General features: G+C 40.3%; 1 protein-coding gene across 1 annotated transcript in view; it reads left to right on the top strand.

Annotated features, from left to right (window-relative positions):
- MCF2L2 (MCF.2 cell line derived transforming sequence-like 2) overlaps nucleotides 1-23,925 on the top strand; it is a 242,370-nt gene that overhangs the window by 131,365 nt on the left and 87,080 nt on the right. The window contains 2 exon segments of the mRNA XM_060099191.1: nucleotides 1,041-1,132; nucleotides 21,846-21,931. Coding sequence (XP_059955174.1) covers nucleotides 1,041-1,132; nucleotides 21,846-21,931 — 178 coding nt within the window.

The raw sequence follows: 23,925 nt of genomic DNA, 5'->3' as shown, positions 1-23,925 counted from the left end.
ATAGGACCCAGAAATGCTTGTATCCTGTCCTGGATTAATCACAAGTATCCCATGAGTTTCCCAAAGAAACTGTATATGCAAGGGTGGTGATGGTGACAAGAATTCAAGTTACCACTTACTTATTAGCCTTGTAGCCACCACCCCCAGTGCAGCCCTCTGGTAAAGCTGGGTTAGAAGCTTCAAGCATAACCAGGGCTTCTCCTACCCAAATCCCAATCTTACTGCCAAATGGCCATGGAGCTTGAAGAAGGGTATCTCTCAGGTGTCTGAGAGCCCTGTGGGAAGGACAGGAGGGAGGGAGAATGATTGAGAGGAGAGAGCAAGAGCAAGCCTGCCCAGTTCCCTCTAGACTCAGCTGATTCTTCACACAGTCATCCTGTCCACTAAAAATACGGTTGCATCAGTTTTGGAATGCAACTGTTAGATCATCAGATTAGGAACGATTTCTGCCTAGGGCAGACATGGACATTCCCTTATATAATCACAGTGTGTTTAAATGGTAAGATTTTAGTATTTTTCAAATTTTCTGTAATAATCACAAATTAATTACCTGTATAATGGAAAAAATATACTCAATAGAATGTGGTACCTAGAATTGAATCTTCTAATCCAAGAACATTGAGTACAATATTATGCATTGCAGATGACTAATGCTAAATATCAGGGCATTAAAAGAATCCATGAAGTCTGGAATAGTTAAGGAAGATTTCATGAAGAAAGTGACTTCTTAGCTGGGCCTTAAAATTGGGAATGATGGAACCTATCACTTTTACCACATTACATTTACTGATTTGTTGTGGTTTGATGTTTCCTGTGGTGTTGAGTGTGACTTTTTTCTCTTTGAATCAAGTGCCTGGGATCAAGGACTCTTTCTTTTCTGCATCTCTCCTACATGTTCAATTTCATCTACTACCTTGGAAATCACTGTAGCAGCTCAATGAAGCTTTGTTAATCAACTGCATCAACATGGTCCAAGTTAGGCTAAGTGCTCTGAGTTATTTATAAGCCAAATTAATGGCAGGTTTTCTTTGTCTGTCTAGCTCCTCATCAGAAAACATCTGAGGAATGTTATGTGGAGACGGATTTAAACTCTGTGGAAAAGGAAGATGATGAGACTAAATTTGAAGTCAAGGTATGATCACCTTTCCTTTACTGATAGAAATTTCTGACATGATATAAGATTGCTGCCATAATTATCAATAAACCAATAAATTGTGTTTCCCTATTTCATACCTACCATCACCTCCAGAAGATGTGCCCATAGAGGCACGTAGCACAGACTAGTGCTCCCAAGAGACGAGGTTTGTAGAATTTCATCCTTTCCTTTCTTCTTAATTGCAAATAGAAACCAAAAGCTCTTTGGTCATAATGTACATAAATGTTGGTAGATATTGTTTTATTGAAGGAAAAGTCATTTTATTCATTCCTATAATCTGACTTCATATTTAAAATTGGTAGAACAGTGTATGGTTTATATATAAAAAGAACATGATAGGGCTTCCCTGGTGGCGCAGTGGTTAAGAATCCACCTGCTAATGCAGGGCACACGGGTTCGAACCCTGGTCCGGGAAGATCCCACATGCCGTGGAGCAACTAAGCCCGTGCGCCACAACTACTGAGCCTGCGCTCTAGAGCCCACAAGCCACAACTACTGAAGCCCGCATGCCACAACTACTGAAGCCCGTGCACCTAGAGCCTGTGCTCTGCAACAAGAGAAGCCACCGCAATAAGAAGCCCACGCACCGCAACGAAGAGTAGCCCCCACTCACTGCAACTAGAGAAAGCCTGTGTGCAGCAACAAAGACCGAACGCAGCCATAAATAAATTAAATAAATAAATACATACATACATACATACATACATTTATCCCCCCCCAAAAAAAGACAAAATTACATACAGCTACACACACACACACACACACACACACACAGCTGGTGAACTCTGAATAAGCATTGTGGATTGTGCCAAAGTCATTTTCATGCTTTTGATACTATACTCTAGTTGCGTGAGATGTTAACTTTGAAGGAGGTTGGGGGAAGCGTACATGGGACTTCCCTGTACATTTCTTTGCAAACTCATGTGAATCTATATAATTATTTCAAAATAAAAGTTACGGCTTCCCTGGTGGCGCAGTAGTTGAGAGTCCGCCTGCCGATGCAGGGGACACGGGTTCGTGTCCCGGTTCGGGAAGATCCCACATGCCGCGGAGCGGCTAGGCTCGTGAGCCATGGCCACTGAGCCTGCGCGTCCGGAGCCTGTGCTCCGCAGCGAGAGAGGCCACAGCAGTGAGAGGCCTGCGTACCGCAAAAAAATAAAAATAAAAATAAAAGTTTAAAAAAAGAGCATAAGCTTTGGAACCTGGCAGACCTAGACTTAAGTGACATAACCTCTCTAAACCTCAGTTTCTCATCTGTAAAAATGGGAATAACAATAGCTACCTCCTGAAACTGTTTTGAGCATCAAGAGAAAATTTGAAAATGGCCAAGCACTATATAATTGTAAAGTAACATTATATTTAAAAACCCAAGCAAAATGAATTGTGAATATATGTTGCTGCACAGCAACCCCTGAAGGGGTCCCTTTCCTCTGCCTCACTAAAAAATTAAATATGTGGCTGACTGAATGGTTCTGAAACAGAAGCCAGTAAACCATGGGCTCAAATGGACTTCAGCAATGGTTCATATCCATCATCAATTCCCAATGTGTCCAAATCTAGGCCCCTCACAGAGACTCCACTGACCATTAAGGAGTCAGGCAGAAAGCAAGTCTTAGGCTTTTCTTCCTGGAGGCAGAAACAATGTGGGAACTAGTTCCCAGCAGACTTTTCTTAGAGAGAGAAAGCTGCATTCTTCTGTCAGTTTGTTCAGTCATCCTTCTGTATTCTGGGCAGATGAGGACACTGTCATTGCTGTTTTGGAATCCTTCATGGTTGGAGTTATTGCATCACCATGTCTTCCAGAGTTAGGAAACAGTCTGCAATTTCATACAGTCTTGTAATTTTTTTTTTTTTTGGTAGTGTCTTTGTCTGGTTTTGGTATCAGGGTAATAGTGGCTTCATAGAATAACTTTGGGAGTGTTTCCTCCTCTTCAGCCTTTTGGAAAAGTTTGAGAAGGATCAGTATTAGTTCTTCTTTGTATGTTTGGTAGAATTCCCCAGTGAAGCCATCTGGTCCTGAACTTTTGTTTGCAGGGAGGTTTTTGTTTTGTTTTGTTTTTTATTTACAGATTCGATCTCACTTTTAGTGATCGGTCTGTTCAAATTATCTATTTCTTCTTGACTCAGCTTTGGTCCATTTCTTCCAGGTTGTCCAATTGGCATACAGTTGTTCATAGTATCCAGTCTTGATCAGTCATTTTTTGAAATGGGCAAATGTAACTAAAATTCACCTGACCTGACATTCATGAAGTCTGTGAAATCATTAAGTAATATAAAAAGGATTTAATTCACCTTCAAAACTGAGCATCACTCTACCATTTTCTGTATGCTGGTCTTCAAAGAATGTTATCTCTGAAGGTGAGGGCTGTGTCAAGTGCACCAGAGCCCAGATTTGGCACCTGAACGCATATGCCATTGCATTGACTCACAATGTGATTGGAATTCACTTCATATCTCTGTGACTTACTTTGCCCATCTTTAGGCAACATATTTATGACCTGCACACTTTATAAAGATGCCGTGGGAGGTGTAAGTATGTTAAGGTTCTCATATATAAGAATTAAAATTAGAGTAAATTATTTCAATAATCGTAAACAATACAATGAGTGCTATTGTTTCATTTGTTGTAAAAGAGAAAAAGGAAATACTGTCAGTAAACATAAAGCACCTTTCCTCAGGGAAGACCTCAAAAGTATTTAAGGCCAAAAGTTTCCATAAGCTACATTCATTATTTACTCCTGTGTTACATACTTGTAAAAATAGACACTGCAGGAGCAGGGGTGGAGATAGAATCAGAGGCCAACAGGGTTGGAAAATGCTGAGTAGAATTCAAAAAGCCCTGACCACCAGATTTCTGGTTTCTTCCTTCTGCTGTGCTGTTTGTTTAATTCAGGCTCCAAGCCCATCCTACTAAGATGCTCTCTCCCCCTGTGTTTAGGCAGATCACCAACAGCATAGGTACTGCTAAGCAGGCACAGGTACATGCTACCGTCATCCTTCTGTGCTTGTGTTGCTTTTTCCCTTACTGTTGCCTTGTTTGGGTATTTAATGAAGGGCATTTCCCACAAGAACATATATATTAACAGTCAAGGGAGAAAAGGAAGCAGGGTAGGAACAAAGGCTGCGAAACTTCCTCATTCTGGAAAACAGTGGCTGGTCAGACTGTTGCTTCTAAAGCCCAGGGCTATGAGAAGAGTGAGCAGAATCCATAGTCATGAAAAATATGAATAGGAAGAAAGGGGACTTGTGCACCAAATCCCCAAATCCTGGACTTAGAAATCAATTTAGGATCAGTAAATGCAATTAGTGTTTTCCAAGGTGGGTAGTATAACCAGGGAAATCATCATTCCAAAATATGTAAGAAAACTAGTAAGAAAAAAAGTAGGTTAGAAAAGAAGGTTTAGATTCATCTCTGCACAGTCCAAAAGGGGGACAAGGAGGTTGATTACCGTCAAGAACAATCACTGCTGCTTGTGTTTTGTGGCCACTGTCCAAGACAGATGACCAGGATAAGTAGGAGAACATGATCTGACTCTGGGTGACAATTCTGACATCTTTTTGGCCTTAGGCCTGGAACTGAAAGATGAAATGAAGGCATAGCCAGTCTAGGAGAGTGAATCATAACATAGTGATAAATGCCCCTCCTTGCCCTCAAGAGTAAATGCTCACAGGGGGGGAAAAAAAAGCTATAAACCCAAACAATTCATGATTGCTGCTGGAGTCACTGATACTCACTACCTTTAACTAAAATCATGATATGGTCTCATCATCAGCAGAGAACTCATTCCCAAAAAAGGCGTTCCCTCTTCTCTGGCAGGAGAATCCTTGGTATGCCAGTTCGCAGGAACTCGACAAGCTCAACTGGAGGAGGCGGCTGAGATTCTCGGGGCCATCTGGCAGCTGTGAGGGCTGCGCTTGGCTCACTGACACTGTTTGGGAAAGTCATCGTGGAGTCCTTCCCTGTGGCTCCTAGCAGTAGTGATGTGGCTACTTTCTGCCCTTCCCATCGCCAGTTGGAAGCTGAAAGCATGACTCACCGGGGCTGCTTTCCCTGGGCTGCTCACATCACGGCCTCTTTGGAGGTGGAAAGAAGCCAAAGGCTGATGAGGATTTCTTTTTCCTGCATGTCAACCCTCAGGAAAAAGGAAGAGCTACTGGCTGTGAGCACCAACGAACAGTGTTCCTGGGCACCTATTAAAGTCATTTAAAATAGCGAGGTCTTTTCATACTTCTGAGCAAACAGGCTCCTTCATAAAAATTTTTTAAAAACAAAAAAAGTTAAGGCAGGAAGAGAACAGAGAGGTGAGAGAAGGGTTGCTAACACTGACTGAGGGCCAGACATTGTGCTGGGTGCTGTGTGTACCTGATTTCATCTCAAGTCCTCAATACCTTGTGAGGAAGGTGATGTCTCCTTTGTTTTATCTGTGATGCTGTTGAGGCTCTGAGGAGCTAAGTGAGTTTCCCCAAGTCTAACACAACTAGTAAATGATCGAACTGCAATCTGAAATTAGCAGTTTACTTAATCTAGCAGTTTCCTAATCTATCTAATTTAACCTGTCTACTGGATAACTTACTTAATCTACCTAACTAGCAGTTTACTTAGCCTTTCATCCCCTAAATTTCCTCTTCTGCAAAATGGAGTTAAATAAAGTAACCTCACAGGTGGCTGATTAAATGAGAAATATATGGAAAGCACCTAGCATGATGCCTGACATACAGAAGATTCTTAGTAATGTTAGTTTCCCATTTAATCCTATGTTTACAGATAGAATGTTTTGTGTAAAAGATGAAAAGAAGCTGAAGGAGGGTTGGATTCAGGTCTTAAATTAAATAGCTTCTCCTAATCTCGAATATGTATCTTTTTGCCAAATGATAAGAGATCAGGGCCAAATTTAGTTTTTTGCTTTCTCACTCTTCTGAATCCCAAAATCTTTCATTTACCTTTCTGTTTCTCACCAAGAGAACTATGTGAACCATAAGCACATTTCACTGTTCACTTTCTGTGATGTTTAAAGTCTGGTTATTCTTAGAGATTCAAAGAATCCACCAAATCTTGATCTCCGCAGCCAAGCTCTCTGAACAATATCTAGAATGAAGATTCTCAAGGTTTCCTGTGTACTACAACCCTGAGAAGCTTATTCATAATGCAGATTTTCAGGCTTCACCCATAGAGACACTGATTCAGGAGGTCCAGGTTAGGGTCCAGGAATATGACTTTTTAAAAAAAATTTTATCTTATTTATTTATTTATTTTTGGCTGCAGTGGGTGTTCATTGCTGCACACGGGCCTTCTCTAGTTGCAGTGAGCAGGGGCTACTCTTTGTTGCGGTGCACGGGCTTCTCCTTGCAGTGGCTTCTCATTGCAGAGCACAGGCTCTAGGCGCTCAGGTTTCAGTAGTTGTGGCTCGCTGGCTCTAGAGCACAGGCTTAGTAGTTGTGGCACACAGGCTTCATTGCTCTGCGGCACGTGGGCTCTTCCCGGACCAGGGCTCAAACCCGTGTCCCCGGCAGATTCTTAACCACTTGCACCACCAGGGAAGCCCCAGAATATGACTTTTTAACTTATGCATTTGGTGACTAGAATGCAGGTGGTACAAGGGACTGCACTTTTGGTCACACTGGCCTAGAGGCTATATTCATAGGCCATTGGGATGAAGAAGAAATCATTAAGGTAGATATGGATCTCTTAGGCTAATACAGAGTCCAAAATGCAGGAGAGTGAGGATGTGACTAAATTAATGTATGAGAATGTATTTTTCACTGAGGGAACTACATGAGAAAAAAGAGAGATTAACAGTAAGACCACTGTTGGCTTTGCTCCCTCATCAATAAAAAATGGAGGGCTTCCCTGGTGGCGCAGTGGTTGAGAGTCCGCCTGCCGATGCAGGGGACATGGGTTCGTGCCCCAGTCTGGGAAGATCCCACATGCTGCGGAGCGGCTAGGCCTGTGAGCCATGGCCACTGAGCCTGTGCATCTGGAGCCTGTGCTCCGCAGTGGGAGAGTCCACAACAGTGAGAGGCCCGTGTACCGCAAAAAAAAAAAAAAAAAAAAAAAATGGACATGACTAAAATATTTGATATATCCAATTTGGGTGGCTTATTCAGCTCAATTTAATATATATCAAAGCAATTGCTATGGGTCACATATGGGAAACAATTCTAACATGGGGCCTAAGCTCAGGAAACTTACAAGTTTCATGGGGGAAACAACATATTTCCAATAATTTATAATATAAAGCAGAATGACCTACCTCTAGTAAAAGGAATATAATGTGTTAGAAGGCAGAAGAGGGAACAGTTCATAGCAAGTATGTCGGGGTGTTTTTTTCCAAAGGAGGTGGCATTTGAACTTAATTTTTTTAAGAGTTTTTTTTTAATTTGTTTATTTTTCTTTATATTTTTTGGCTTCGTCGGGTCTTAGTCGTGGCACGTGGTGTCTTCATTGCCACGCGCGGGCTTCTCTCTAGTTGTGTCACACGGGCTCCAAGGCACATGGGCTCCAAGGTGCATGGGCTCTGTAGTTGTGGCACACGGGCTCTCTCACTGAGGCACATGAGCTCAGTACTTGTGGCACGCGGGCTTAGTTGCCCCATGGCACATGGGATCTTAGTTTCCCGACCAGGGATCGAACCCATATCCCCTGCACTGGAAGGCAGATTCTTTACCACTGGACCACCAGGGAAGTCCCTGAACTTAATTTTAAAGAATAAATACAACTCTGAAAGGTGGATAAGATAGAGAAGGGCATTCCAGGATGGGGAAGAATGTAAAGCCTCAGAAGTCTGAAGGGAGCATAGGCTATTCTGGGAATAGTCCAAGAAAGCTGGGAAGGTAGACCAAAGACAGGTTGCTGAAGGCTTTGGTTGAGGGTTGTTGCCAGCAAGGGCACTTGTGTATCAGTTTGACATTGGTACAGCAATGAAGAGTAAATTAGATGAAGAAAGGCAGGCTGACCAGCTGCCAGCAGTTGTCACAGTCCAGGTGAGACTTCGATGTTGAATGCCTACTAATGGCAATGGCAAAAAAGGAGATGGGCAGAGCTCATACCCATTAGTCCAGGTGTTCTCCCCAGTGCCTGGAATGCTCTAGACTGTCAGAGAAAGTTTGATGAATGAAGGAATAGATCAAGGCAGAGAAATAAGGGCATAGATTTAATAGGGAGGGAAAAGAAGATAGTGAAAATACATTCAAGGTTTCCATCTTGGAATCTTCATTGAATGAATTTGTTGGACAATATAGAGTACTCGGGGGAACAGTAGAAAGTGAGGACTTATGCAGGCTGAGTCCAGCATTTGTGGTCTTGTGGATCTATAACAGTAACCTACACACTCTCTTTCTGTTAGCTGGGCTATACTCCTCCCCACACCAGCAAGAGTCAACCAGTTGGCCTTGAGGTTATTTGGAAATTAACTAGGTTAGGGCACTTTTGCAAATCTAATAAAGCATTTTTCAAATTTGTGATTTTATTTATGAGTTAAGCAAGATTTACAGACATGTAAAAATTGTTACGTTAACATTTATGCATTAAAGTTAAAATCACATGAAATCAAACAGCCTGAGAAAATTCAGGATGTATGGACAATTTCTTTTCAACGTCCTTGGCTTACTTATTTCCTCCACATTTTCTTGGTTTGGGAATGGGAGAAAGGTATCTTGTGACATGTTTCTCACTCTCTGATATTTTTAACAGAACTACAGACTTGCATATCATTGGTAAAACAACATTGCCATGTTTGCAGTTTTTTAAGAAGACATTTCCCCCATAAACAAATACTATAAGTAATGTTTAGAGTATTAGTCCAGCCTATAAAAGCCAATTTAACCAGTAAGAACATTGAACTAATTACTAACAAGTCTAGCTGTGAAACTCAAGATCTTAGATAAAAGAGACCCTGGAAAAATTTGTAAAGTTTTCATCTGGGACCCATTTCCTTATCTTTCCCTAGTCATTTCCCCTTTCCACAAAGCTTCAGGACCAGTTATGACTGTCTCCTCAAGCCCTCCAAAGGGCTTCAGTCTATAAAATGTCCTAAAACCTTCCTCTTACCTCGCCACCCCTCCCCTCCCTCTTGGAAGTCTCTTCCCAATGCAGCTGATCTGGACTAGAAGTGGGAGAAATCTGAATGAGCTAGTTCACAGCAATGCATGGCTGAGTGACTGACTCAGCCCCTTAACCCTCCTGCAAACACTTGCCATCTTTTAAAACGGACTGACTGCCCTATTATCTAAAGGAATCTTTAGGTAGTGGCTTCTTTAGGCAATGCCAGTGAAGTGTACGAAAAGATGTGCTGGAAAAAGGCCAACGAGAGGGAGCAAATAGGACAGACCAGCCGGGTAGGAATTCACTTGAAAGATAGATTCTCTAGGTGGTTCCTGTTCTTCAGAAGTCCTTCTTATTCTCCACATCAGAACCCACTGAATCTCAAAAATCGAGGGGGTGGGGTTTCCCCTTTCCCGGCAGTACCAGCAGTGGAGAGGGGAGGCTACTCTTTCCCAAGGCTGATGTTTTTCACTCTGGGAAACAGAGTGTTTCTAAGGCCACCCTAGACTGAGGCTGGGGGTGACTGCCCTTTGGAGAGGTTTCCTTTCCTTCCTGCTCTCCTCCTCTAAGCTGTGCCATTCTATAATTATTCAGTGATTCTTACTTGTCATACTTCTTTTACTTTCTCAGATTTTCATAATTAATTTACAATCCCAGAAAAGACTTAATAACCTTAAACGCTTCTTTCAATGATCACTCTTCACGCTTTAAATGAAGAGGGTGGTTCAGCTCCTTATCTGCCTTACCTTTTCTCTCTCAGAATTAGGTCTAGCAGCTTTCCTTTTTAAGAAATGTGATAATATAATAAATCATACTTTTACCTTAAATTACCAGATACCATCTCTTTAAAAGAGTTGGAGCTGGAATTGCTCTCCAAGCATTCCTAAAATCATAAAGGGAAATCACCTAAATTGAGGGAAAAATTTGATTCTGTTTCAATGTTGCTCTCTCTCCTTTGGGGAAGAAAAAAAATGTTAATAATCAATTGAAAATTACCTCTTGATAATTTTTAAAATATAAGTTTAAAAAAGATAGATTCTTCAGACAAATTGAAATGAATTCTTTTTTACAAAAAATTCCTTCAGGTTTGGCACTTCACCTATTTTTTTTTCAAATTTTGAAAATATGTCTTTCTTCAAAATATGGGGAGACAAAACAGATTCTATGTTGCTGAGAAGATACAGGAAGTCATCATTAAAGGTGATCCTAGAAAACCTGCATGTGGGTTGGTGTCATTTTGAAACCAGAGAGTGGCTAGGGTGGAGCTGGGGGTCAGGGAGTGACGCTGGGCCTGGAGCAGCTGCCAGCCTGCCTGCCTTCACTGCCACCCTTTTTCTTCAGAATAAAAGGAACGTACAGGAGGAGGGAGTCTCCCACCTGATTGGCCTCCCAACAGAGTAGTTTATGGGTTGGTTCCCTTTTAAAGCAGTTGACTGAGAAAATCCCTTCTTTGGTGCCCTGGGGCATCCCCAGGTCAGGGTGACTGAAGGGAAACAGGATGTGACTTCATAAGAAACTTAGTGCTCTGCTTTAAAGTCACCTCACTGGGGGCTTCCCTGGTGGCGCGGTGGTTGAGAGTCCGCCTGCCGATGCAGGGGACACGGGTTCATGCCCCGGTCCGGGAAGATCCCACATGCCGTGGAGCGGCTGGGCCCGTGAGCCATGGCCACTGAGCCTGCGCATCCGGAGCCTGTGCTCCGCAACGGGAGAGGCCACAACAGTGAGAGGTCCGTGTACTGCAAAAAATAAATAAATAAATAAAATAAAATCACCTCACTGTATAATTCACTGAGGCTCATAAGGAAACCCTAACAAAGAAATAAAGCAGCAATTGGTGGGTTGGTCTGCGGTCAGTTTTCTCAGTCCATTATTTGAATCAAAGGACCAATATTTGAAAAAAGCAAGCATTTATTTGAATATGCTCTCTTCCTCCTAGAGCTTTCAGGAAGCTTAATGTAAAATTTTCCCAAAAGTACTCTGGCTACAATTGAGCTTTCATCTCAAAACTGGAAGCAATAGCACTTATGTTGGTATTTAATATTATAAGCAGAGAAATGTTTCATAGCCAAATGAAACATCTCCCTCATTTTACACAGAAGGAAATGGATGCCCAGGGAGATTAAGTGACAGCCAACATCTCCCAGCTAGTGAGAAATACGGGGTCCAGTAGCAACTATCCAGCAATTACTGAAGGTCAGCATGTTGAGTGCTTCACATAATTACCTATTTTAATCCCCACACAGTAGATATTAAAGAGCCAACCATAAATGTCATTTATTCTTTTCTTTGTGCTAAGCATTTTAATACACTATCTCTAATTACCACAAAAACCTTCTGATGTAGTTGTAATACCCCTATTTTACTGATAGAGAACTAAGGTGCTACCCAAGGTCACTTCTTTAAAAGTAAGCCAGGGATTCCCACCCAGATTTACCTCTCACACCTCAGTTTGCATTCTTTTCACTCTTTAAGAGGTTTTCAAATTACAGGTCACAATGGTGATAGTGAACTCAGTTTGGTGGGTTCACCAGCATTTTAAAAATATAAATAAATAAACAGAAGGGAATGGGATAGAATTTAAAAATAGAATGTATCCCATCACAAAATCACACAAACAGGGGCTTCCCTGGTGGTGCAGTGGTTGAGAGTCTGCCTGCCGATGCAGGGGACACGGGTTCGTGCCCCAGTCCGGGAAGATCCCACATGCCGTGGAGCGGCTGGGCCCGTGAGCCATGGCCGCTGAGCCCGCGCATCCGGAGCCTGTGCTCCGCAACGGGAGAGGCCACAACAGTGAGAGGCCCGCGTATTGCAAACACACAAACAAACAAACAAAAAACCAAAATCACACAAACATTTTTCAGTTATACGTACATCTGTTGTATATTTTTTCCCCAACACCAACAAACAATTAATTCTGTACTGTCTACTTGGAGATAGCATCAGATGCCAAACATTGAGGGCTCAGCCTTATAAGACTGCTCCCATGCCCCTTCAGAGGCCAATTGCAAACCCAGGTTGTCACCTGTGCTTCTGAGAGACTGGCTGGCAGTAGGTGCTTCCTAATAGTTACCTCATTAACATAAACTCAAGTGTGGTTGAAAGGGGTTTGTTATAAATATCAAGACACTCTATCACAAGAAATTTAAAGGGTTTTAGGAGCTCTGTGCCAGAAGCAGGATGAAGACCAAATATATATTTCTTATTATAAATCACAGTATATGTGTGTAAGTATTATTATGTAAACATTTTTCCTGTGGGTTGTGATCAGTTTTTAAAGCCACTGCACCAGAACTAATCCATCTAAACCTTAGCAAAACACTGGTATACAGTGCAGTTAACTGCCGACTCTTATTAAAACAGTCCCCAGATCTGCTGTGGATCCTTCCCATACATTCTCAAAAACATGGGTGTTGTATTCCATCAAACTTGATTCACAGAGGACTCTCTCTCCACCCTGACACCAACTGTCTGACCTGTGGCCACAAGAATATGGGTTGACATAACCAAGTCCATGCCTAAGCATTTCAGCAAGCCCATGAGGTCATCTCATGCATGACAAAGTCTATAAATTAGAGGGACGTTATCATTCTGTATAAAATGATAAAGCCCATACCTGCACCTTAAGTCAGTGTTATTTTTCCATCACTATACTAGATTGTCATGAAATAAGAGACTCTACAGTACACCATACTAACAATAGATCAATAGAGTTGGAAAGAGCACAATTCATTTCACAAGTATAAGCAAGTTTTACAGTGAGAGGGAGTTTTGTTAATAATGGTGGTTACTCTTTCTGAAGGTATTGCATGTTGTGGATTCAAAGATGAATAAGGCTGGAGCTCAAAGTCCAGTGAGTGTTCCTGGCACAGTAACATCACAGAGGAGGAACTAGAAAGGGATGCAATGTAACATTAACTGCCATAGTAATTAGTTCAACATTACATAAAAAATGTGAAGAAAGAGCTTTGGTAGTGTAGTAACTGCCACAGTAATTAGTTCAACATTACATAGAAAATGTGAAGAAAGAGCTTTGGTTGGAATCCAGGGACTGGTATTTACTTCTGTATATTGACTGAAATGAAAAATATATTCTAGTCGCTGGTCAAATATAGTTAAGAGAGGGAACTAAAAATTTAGATTCTTATTGAAATGATATCCTATTTTAAAAGAAAAAATATGAACCTGAATGTAAGATTGCCCGTGTATTTTAGAGCTAAATTAACAAAACTAGTATCCCAAATCCTCCTTTATTTGTTAGCCAGCTTTCTGGATATGATACCAGATTTGGGAAGACATCTATGAAAAGATTGAAAATCCATGGTTTTCTTTCATACACTGAACACTTTTAAATTGCTGTCTCTGTGGTCTGCACTGTGGATAATAAAACAGCCTTACCTTGACCGCTTTCTGCTAATCCAGGGAGAGGACTCTCTTGCATTGTCTACAACTAACTGAGCAGCCTGTAACTCTCACCTGTTTTGCAAGGTTCTTCCTATCTGTTCATCTGAATCTGGGAAAAGCTCATCGTCCAACTTTTAGCTCTAATCTACAAGGAATCTTTATGTTTATTCATTAAATTTCCCTTAATAATATTTTTGCAAGAGGGCCCTTTCTAAATCTATACTTCCTTTTGTGAGAATGTAAAATAACTCATTTAAACAGAACCTAGTAGGCAGGAAGGATTCAAATGCTGGCTAATTATCTACTTGTTCATTATTGGTTAATACCCTTGTAATACTGCCGTTGCTAACAATATGGTATACAAATTCACTTCCTGGTTAAAATGATATTTTCTTGAAAGTAAATTGAGTGGGAGTCTTGTCTCTTGTTGAGAATTAAATGCTTAGTGTTATTCTTTTTTTTAACTTTTTTTTTTTACAACTTTATTGGAGTATAATTGCTTCTCAATGCTGTATTAGTTTCTGTTTTATAACAAAGTGATTCAGTTATACATATACATCTGTTCCCATATCCCTTCCCTCTTGCGTCTCCCTCCCTCCCACCCTCCCTATCCCACACCTCCAGGTGGTCACAAAGCACCAAGCTGATCTCCCTGTGCTGTGCGGCTGCTTCCCACTAGCTATCAACCTTACGTTTGGTAGTGTATATATGTCCATGCCGCTCTTTCGCTTTGTCACAGCTTACCCTTCCCCCTCCCCATATCCTCAAGTCCATTCTCAAGTAGGTCTGTGTCTTTATTCCTGTTTTACCCTTAGGTTCTTCATGACATTTTTTTCCTTAAATTCCATATATATGTGTTAGCATACGGTATTTGTCTTTCTCTTTCTGACTTACTTCACTCTGTATGACAGACTCTAGGTCTATCCACCTCATTACAAATAGCTCAATATCGTTTCTTTTTATGGCTGAGTAATATGCCATTGTACATATGTACCACATCTTCTTTATCCATTCATCCGACGATGGACACTTAGGTTGTTTCCATGTCCTGGCTATTGTAAATAGAGCTGCAATGAACATTTTGGTACATGACTCTTTTTGAATTATGGTTTTCTCAGGGTATATGCCCAGTAGTGGGATTGCTGGGTCATATAGTAGTTCTATTTGTAGTTTTTTAAGGAACCTTCATACTGTTCTCCATAGTGGCTGTACCAATTCACATTCCCACCAACAGTGCAAGAGTGTTCCCTTTTCTCCACACCCTCTCCAGCATTTATTGTTTCTAGATTTTTTGATGATGGCCATTCTGACTGGTGTGAGATGATATCTCATTGTAGTTTTGATTTGCATTTCTCTAATGATTAATGATGTTGAGCATTCTTTCATGTGTTTGTTGGCAGTCTGTATATCTTCTTTGGAGAAATGTCTATTTAGGTCTTCTGCCCATTTTTGGATTGGGTTGTTTGTTTTTTTGCTACTGAGCTTCATGAGCTGTTTATAAACTTTGGAGATTAATCCTTTGTCAGTTGCTTCATTTGCAAATATTTTCTCCCATTCTGAGGGTTGTCTTTTGGTCTTGTTTATGGCTTCATTTGCTGTGCAAAACATTTTCAGTTTCATTAGGTCTCATTTGTTTATTTTTGTTTTTATTTCCATTACTCTAGGAGGTGGGTCCAAAAGGATCTTGCTGTGATTTATGTCATAGAGTGTTCTGCCTATGTTTTCCTCTAAGAGTTTGATCGTTTCTGGCCTTACATTTAGGTCTTTAATCCATTTTGAGCTTATTTTTGTGTATGGTGTTAGAGAGTGATCTAATCTCATACTTTTACATGTACCTGTCCAGTTTTCCCAGCACCACTTATTGAAGAGACTGTCCTTTCTCCACTGTACATTCCTGCCTCCTTTATCAAAGATAAGGTGACCATATGTGCATGGGTTTATATCTGGGCTTTCTATCCTGTTCCATTGATCTATCTTTCTGTTTTTGTGCCAGTACCATACTGTCTTGATTACTGTAGCTTTGTAGTATAGTCTGAAGTCAGGGAGCCTGATTCCTCCAGCTCCGTTTTTCGTTCTCAAGATTGCTTTGGCTATTCGGGGTCTTCTGTGTTTCCATACAAATTGTGAAATTTTTTGTTCTAGTTCTGTGAAAAATGCCAGTGGTAGTTTGGTAGGGATTGCATTGAATCTGTAGATTGCTTTGGGTAGTAGAGTCATTTTCACAATATTGATTCTTCCAATCCAGGAACATGGTATATCTCTCCATCTATTTGTATCATCTTTAATTTCTTTCATTAGTGTCTTATAATTTTCTGCATACAGGTCTTTTGTCCCCTTAGGTAGGTTTATTCCTAGATATTTTATTCTTTTTGTTGCAATGGTAAATGGGAGTGTTTTCTTGATTTCACTTTCAGATTTTTCATCATTAGTGTACAGGAATGCGAGAGATTTCTGTGCATTAATTTTTATCCTGCTACTTTAACAAATTCATTGATTAGCTCTAGTAGTTTTCTGGTGGCATCTTTAGGATTCTCTATGTATAGTATCATGTCATCTGCACACAGTGACAGCTTTACTTCTTCTTTTCCCATTTGGATTCCTTTTATTTCCTTTTCTTCTCTGATTGCTGTGGCTAAAACTTCCAAAACTGTGTTGAATAAGAGTGGTAAGAGTGGGCAGCCTTGTCTTGTTCCTGATCTTAGTGGAAATGGTTTCAGTTTTTCACCATTGAGGACGATGTTGGCTATGGGTTTGTCATATATGGCCTTTATAATGTTGAGGAAAGTTCCCTCTATGCCTACTTTCTGCAGGGTTTTTATCACAAATGGGTGTTGAATTTTGTCGAAAGCTTTCTCTGCATCTATTGAGATGATCATATGGTTTTTCTCCTTCAATTTGTTAATATAGTGTATCACGTTGATTGATTTGCATGGTTTTTCTCCTTCAATTTGTTAATATAGTGTATCACGTTGATTGATTTGCGTATATTGAAGAATCCATGCATTCCTGGAATAAACCCCACTTGATCTTGGCATATGATCCTTTTAATGTGCTGTTGGATTCTGTTTGCTAGTATTTTGTTGAGGATCTTTGCATCTATGTTCATCAGTGATACTGGCCTGTAGTTTTCTTTCTTTGTGACATCCTTGCCTGGTTTTGGTATCAAGGTGATGGTGGCCTCGTAGAATGAGTTTGGGAGTGTTCCTCCCTCTGCTATATTTTGGAAGAGTTTGAGAAGGATAGGTGTTAGCTCTTCTCTAAATGCTTGATAGAATTCGCCTGTGAAGCCATCTGGTCCTGGGCTTTTGTTTGTTGGAAGATTTTTGATCACAGTTTCAATTTCAGTGCTTGTGATTGGTCTGTTCATATTTTCTATTTCTTCCTGATTCAGTCTTGGCAGGTTGTGCATTTCTAAGAATTTGTCCATTTCTTCCAGGTTGTCCATTTTATTGGCATAGAGTTGCTTGTAATAATCTCTCATGATCTTTTGTATTTCTGCAGTGTCAGTTGTTACTTCTCCTTTTTCATTTCTAATTCTATTGATTTGAATCTTCTCCCTTTTTTTCTTAATGAGTCTGGCTAATGGTTTATCAATTTTGTTTATCTTCTCAAAGAACCAGCTTTTAGTTTTATTGATCTTTGCTATCGTTTCCTTCATTTCTTTTTCATTTATTTCTGATCTGATCTTTATGATTTCTTTCCTTCTGCTAACTTTGGGGGTTTTTTGTTCTTCTTTCTCTAATTGCTTTAGGTGCAAGGTCAGTTTGTTTACTCATGATGTTTCCTGTTTCTTAAGGTGGGATTGTATTGCTATAAACTTCCCTCTTAGAACTGCTTTTGCTGCATCCCATAGGTTTTGGGTTGTCGTGTCTCCATTGTCATTTGTTTGTAGGTAATTTTTTATTTCCTCTTTGTTTTCTTCAATGATCACTTCGTTATTAAGTAGTGTATTGTTTAGCCTCCATGTGTTTGTATTTTTTACAGATCTTTTCCTGTAATTGATACCTAGTCTCAAAGCATTGTGGTTGGAAAAGATACTTGATACAATTTCAATTTTCTTAAATTTACCAAGGCTTAATTTGTGACCCAAGATATGATCTATCCTGGAGAATGTTCCATGAGCACTTGAGAAAAATGTGTATTCTGTTGTTTTTGGATGGAATATCCTATAAATATCAATTAAGTACATCTTGTTTAATGTATCATTTAAAGCTTGTGTTTCCTTATTTATTTTCATTTTGGATGATCTGTCCATTGGTGAAATTGGGGTGTTGAAGTCCCCTACTATGAGTGTGTTACTGTCAATTTCCCCTTTTATGGCTGTTAGTATTTGCCTTATGTATTGAGGTGCTCCTATGTTGGGTGCATAAATATTTACAATTGTTATATCTTCTTCTTGGATCGATCCCTTGATCATTATGTAGTGTCCTTCTTTGTCTCTTCTAATAGTCTTTTTTTTTTTTTTACTATTTCCTCCTTTTTATTTTTTTTCTTTTCTAAAGTATGTATTTAATTTTTTTTTATTAGTTTCTGCTTTATAACAAAATGAATCAGTCATACATATACATCTGTTCCCACATCCCTTCCCTCATGCATCTCCCTCCCTCGCACCCTCCCCATCCCACCCCTCCAGGCGGTCACAAAGCACCGAGCTGATCTCCCTGTGCTCTGCGGCTGCTTCCCACTATCTATCTACCTTACGTTTGGTAGTGTATACATGTCCATGCCTCTCTTTCGCTTTGTCACAGCCTTACCCTTACCCTTCCCCATATCCTCAAGTCCATTCTCAATTAGGTCTGTGTCTTTATTCCCGTTTTACCCCTAGGTTCTTCATGACATTTTTTTTAATTCCATATATATGTGTTAGCATACGGTATTTGTCTTTCTCTTTCTGACTTACTTCACTCTGTATGACAGACTCTAGGTCTATCCACCTCATTACAAATAGCTCAGTTTCGTTTCTTTTTATGGCTGAGTAATATTCCATTGTATATATGTGCCACATCTTCTTTATCCATTCATCCGATGATGGACACTTAGGTTGTTTCCAGCTCCGGGCTATTGTAAATAGAGCTGCAATGAACATATTGGTACATGTCTCTTTTTGAATTATGGTTTTCTCAGGGTATATGCCTAGTAGTGGGATTGCTGGATCATATGGTAGTTCTATTTTTAGTTTTTTAAGGAACCTCCATACTGTTCTCCATAGTGGCTGTACCAATTCACATTCCCACCAGCAGTGCAAGAGTGTTCCCTTTTCTCCACACCCTCTCCAGCATTTATTGTTTCTAGATTTTTTGATGATGGCCATTCTGACTGGTGTGAGATGATATCTCATTGTAGTTTTGGTTTGCATTTCTCTAATGATTAATGATGTTGAGCATTCTTTCATGTGTTTGTTGGCAGTCTGTATATGTTCTTTGGAGAAATGCCTATTTAAGTCTTCTGCCCATTTTTGGATTGGGTTGTTTGTTTTTTTGCTATTGAGCTGCATGAGCTGTTTATAAATTTTGGAGATTAATCCTTTGTCCGTTGCTTCATTTGCAAATATTTTTTTCCCATTCTGAGGGTTGTGTTTTGGTCTTCTTTATGGTTTCCTTTGCTGTGCAAAAGCTTTGAAGTTTCATTATTTCCCATTTGTTTATCTTTGTTTTTATTTCCATTTCTCTAGGAGGTGGGTCCAAAAGGATCTTGCTGTGATTTATGTCATAGAGTGTTCTGCCTATGTTTTCCTCTAAGAGTTTGATCGTTTCTGGCCTTACATTTAGGTCTTTAATCCATTTTGAGCTTATTTTTGTGTATGGTGTTAGGGAATGATCTAATCTCATACTTTTACATGTCCCTGTCCAGTTTTCCCAGCACCACTTATTGAAGAGGCTGTCCTTTCTCCACTGTACATTCCTGCCTCCTTTATCAAAGATTAATAGTCTTTATTTTAAAGTCTATTTTGTCTGATATGAGAGTTGCTACTCCAGCTTTCTTTTGATTTCCATTTGCATGGAATATCTTTTTCCATCCCCTTACTTTCAATCTGTATGTGTCTCTAGGTCTGAAGTGGGTCTCTTGTAGACAGCATATATATGGGTCTTGTTTTTGTATCCATTCAGCCAATCTTTGTCTTTTGGTGGGAGCATTTAGTCCATTTACATTTAAGGTAATTATCGATATGTATTTTCCTATTCCCATTTTCTTGTTTTGGGTTCGTTAATGTAGGTATTTTCCTTCTGTTGTGTTTCTTGCCTAGAGAAGTTCCTTTCGCATTTGTTGTAAAGCTGGTTTGGTGGTGCTGAACTCTCTCAGCTTTTGCTTGTCTGTAAAGGTTTTAATTTCTCCATCAAATTTTTTGACGCTTTGTCTGGCATTTTGGATCTTAGTTCCCTGACCAGGGACCCAACTCATGCCCCCTGCATTGGAAGCTCAGAGTCTTAACCACTGGACTGCTAGGGAAGTCCGCCCAGTGTTCTGAAAAAGATCTGCAACCCTATGTGGCAGATAGTGCTGTTACAGAAGGGGGTCCCCTTCCAGGGCCCGAGAGTGGGCTATTGTCTAACTCTAGGAAATGAATTGTCCAAGGAGACACACTTACTGACAAAGCAAAAGACTTTATTAGCATGGACATATATACACTACCAAATGTAAAATAGATAGCTAGTGGGAAGCAGCCACATAGCACAGGGAGATCAGCTCGGTGCTTTGTGACCACCTGGATGGGTGGGATAGGGAGGATGGGAGGGAGATGCAAGAGGGAGGGGATATGGGGATATATGTATATGTATAGCTGATTCACTTTGTTATACAGCAGAAACTAACACACCATTGTAAAGCAATTATAGTCCATAAAGATTTAAAAAAAAAAAAAGACTTTAAGGGCTTCCCTGGTGGCGCAGTGGTTGAGAGTCCGCCTGCCGATGCAGGGGACATGGGTTCGTGCCCCAGTCGGGAAGATCCCACATGCCGCAGAGCGGCTAGGCCCATGTGCCATGGCCGCTGAGCCTGCGCATCCGGAGCCTGTGCTCCACAACGGGAGAGGCCACAACAGTGAGAGGCCCGCATACCGCAAAAAAAAAAAAAAAAAAAAAAAAAGACTTTATTGGGAAGGGGCACCCAGGCAGAGAGAAGTAGGGTAAGGGAACCCAGGAGAACTGCTCTGCCACACGGCTTGCAGTCTTAGGTTTTATGGTGATGAGGTTAGCTTTCCAGGTCGTCTCTTGCCAGTCATCTTGCTTGGCACATATTTGGTCTGACTCAGAGTCTTTCCTGTTGGCACATGCATCTCTCAGCCAAGATGGGTCCCAGCATGAGGGTTTCTGGGAGGTTGGCAGGACAGAGTAGGGCTGGCGTCTCCTCCCTTCTTTGGGCCCCTCCCAGATTCCCCCCCCACCACGTCCCCAAGGTCTCAGCGGTGGCACACAGTGGAGCAGGGCTTCTGACCACCAGCTGGCTTTAAGCCAGCACTGGTGACCACTGTGCACTGGCCTAAGAAGGCAGTGTGATGCAACGATCTTGTGATTACCAGCCTGTGAAAGTGGACCCTGGACTTATCTCCTCTCTGTCTAGCTCTCTCTCTGGGCCTGGGCAGGCCACAACTTCTCCAGACAATGATTTCTTACCTGGAAAAAAAAAAAACAAAAAAACCCATTGGGGCTTCCCTGGTGGCGCAGTGGTTGAGAGCCCGCCTGCCGATGCAGGGGACATGGGTTTGTGCCCCGGTCTGGGAGGATCCCATATGCCGCGGAGCGGCTGGGCCCGTGAGCCATGGCCGCTGAGCCTGTGCATCCGGAGCCTGTGCTCCGCAATGGGAGAGGCCAGAACAGTGAGAGGCCCGCGTACCGCAAAAAAAAAAAAAAAAAAAAAAAAAAAAAAATACAAACAAAAAAAACCCATTGAATCAGATGATCCCTTTGCTGTCCCTTGTAGCAAACTCTGAATCATTTTTGTGAATCAGCAGGGAAGGGGGAAGAATACAATGTTAATAGTCCCTTCATTATTAAGGAAAAAGGATACCTGCTTTTGTGAATGAGTTTTTGATGTACCTGAAGGAGGCCTCAAGGGGAAACTGTAAAAGATCCACAGAGTGGTTGGGGATAACCCAAGAAAGAAAGAGAAAGATGAGAAATTGAATATGTTGCTTATCTAGAAAATTAAAAACAACAACAAAACAAAGACATTTAGGAATAGAAAAATATAGGTAAGAACCCTCCTCCCCCAAACAAATAGATGATCTTACCAAAATTTCTTTCACTTCAGAATGAAGAAATACTTGAAAGCAGTCATGATGGAGAGAACCCTGAGCCAGAGCAGCTTGACAGTTCCAAAAATCTTTCCCCCAGCAGGTAAGATTGCACATCTCTTTGTAGAAGTCATTTTAACCCTTTAGAGGGGTGGGGGTAATGGGGGAGGAGGGTAGGGTATTCTCTGTTTTAAATCTCATCACTTATCTTTCCTAGATAAAATCACATATTTATTCTGTATACTAACCTTCATTATGTACCGGAGAACAAAACTCATGAATCTCATAAAAGCAACAAGCAAGAGCTGAAAATGTCATCTCATAAACCAGGCTTCCCAATACTCAGTTTTTAAAAACAGTGTATTATCAAGAAAATAGTAAATGAAAAACTATTACTAATATTGACTGAATTATTGGTTTTAAAGCATTTAAAGGATATAGGTTCCCCATAAACACAATTTATACAAATGTAATGCTATTTTTGGCCTACAGCAAGGTGTTTGCATGCATGTGAATGCTCTTCAGATCAGAAAGCCTAAATTATGGCAGTTAAGACCAAAAGCATGAGAGGAAATTCATTTTTTAAAAAATTTTCCTTGTACTCAGAATCCCCATCATTACTTCTATTCTAGCCTTTGTCACACTGTTTTACCCACACCATTTGACTTATTCATTTATGAGCTGCTTTTATCCCAAGGGTCTATCATGTTTAGCTCTTAGCAGGCCTCCAAAAAAATGCCTGTAGAATGAATGAACAAACATCTTTAGGAATTTGCCCCTTGATTAAAGACAGTATTAGTTTAATTAGATTACTTCCTAGTCTTTCACTTTAACGTGTACTCAAGGAAACATGTGGGCTCTTACTGGTTGAAATATACCTTTGAGTTATAGTAAATGGTCCAATTCAGCATATCTGAAAGTGTATTTAGTTGGGTTATGTCTGAAAAGCACCACCTGGCAATGTGTTCTGTTGTTTTCCTTAAGTGACAGTATATCATTGGGGACTTTTCTATTACTACAACCATACTTATTTTTATAATTGTAATTTTATAATTCTTATAATGAATCCTTTACGTTAGTTGATGAATTATTGTATTAATTTACAGGCAATGATTAAATCATACTTCTAATGAGAAATGCAAATGGGAGAAGTTACAGCATTTAATGAAACAAAAATATCTAAGATTCTTGCAAAAGAACTTTGAGAAAACGCAAAATTAGCCAGTGGATTAAGGAGACAGGAGAATCTATAAGACTACTGTTTTAGTTCTACTGCCAGCTTTGAATAAATACTATAAGATCACCATCTTTGCTGCAACAGTTTAATCTATATTTCCTTATTCATTTTTGATTTTATAGATTTGAGTTTTTATGTATAACTAATACAGATATGTTGGGCTAGAGTTGATAGGTACAATATGCTTGGCACATAGTAAGCATTCAGATTTTGTTGAATAAATTATAAGCTTTTAAGTAGTGCAGGTAAAATGTTATACCAGATAGTGTCCATTAAGGGTTCTGAATAATTAATCTCTTTTCATTTTTGGATGGCTTGCCAGAATAACATTACTTTATTATATTTGGAAAAAATAATGATTCTAAGCACTATGTGATAGCATTGTGCATAGTCCCTACCTTCATAATTTATATTTTAACTAGGAAAAAACACATGAAATGATTCCTAGGTAGCACAATAAAATATTTGATGAAGTATATATTTTAGAGGGAGGGGAGGAGATGCTTAATGGAGGAGCAAAGGTAGGGTTGTAAATCCAAGGTTTCAACAGCTTCAGGAGAAACAGTGTTCCTAGCAAGGGAAACCAATTTATGCAAGGTAAGGTCATGAATGAGATCTGTGATGGGGAATGAAGGAGGAAAAGAAGATTAGATAAGGCCTTGAAAACCAGGTAGAAGAGATTAGATTTGATGCTGGGGCAGTAAGGAGCCTTTGAGGTCTGGAGCAAAGGAACATCATAATGAAAGCTGCGACTGAGGCTAGTCCAACTGCAGAATGCAGTCACTGCAGGGAAAGCAGAGTCAAGGAGACACCTAACATTTCTCTCATTATTACAGAAGAATGAGTAACCCTGTCTGATT

The sequence above is a fragment of the Mesoplodon densirostris genome, chromosome 5, assembly GCF_025265405.1.
Source record: "Mesoplodon densirostris isolate mMesDen1 chromosome 5, mMesDen1 primary haplotype, whole genome shotgun sequence".
Lineage (NCBI taxonomy): Eukaryota > Metazoa > Chordata > Mammalia > Artiodactyla > Ziphiidae > Mesoplodon > Mesoplodon densirostris.
This window is presented reverse-complemented; position numbering and strand designations above follow the sequence as displayed.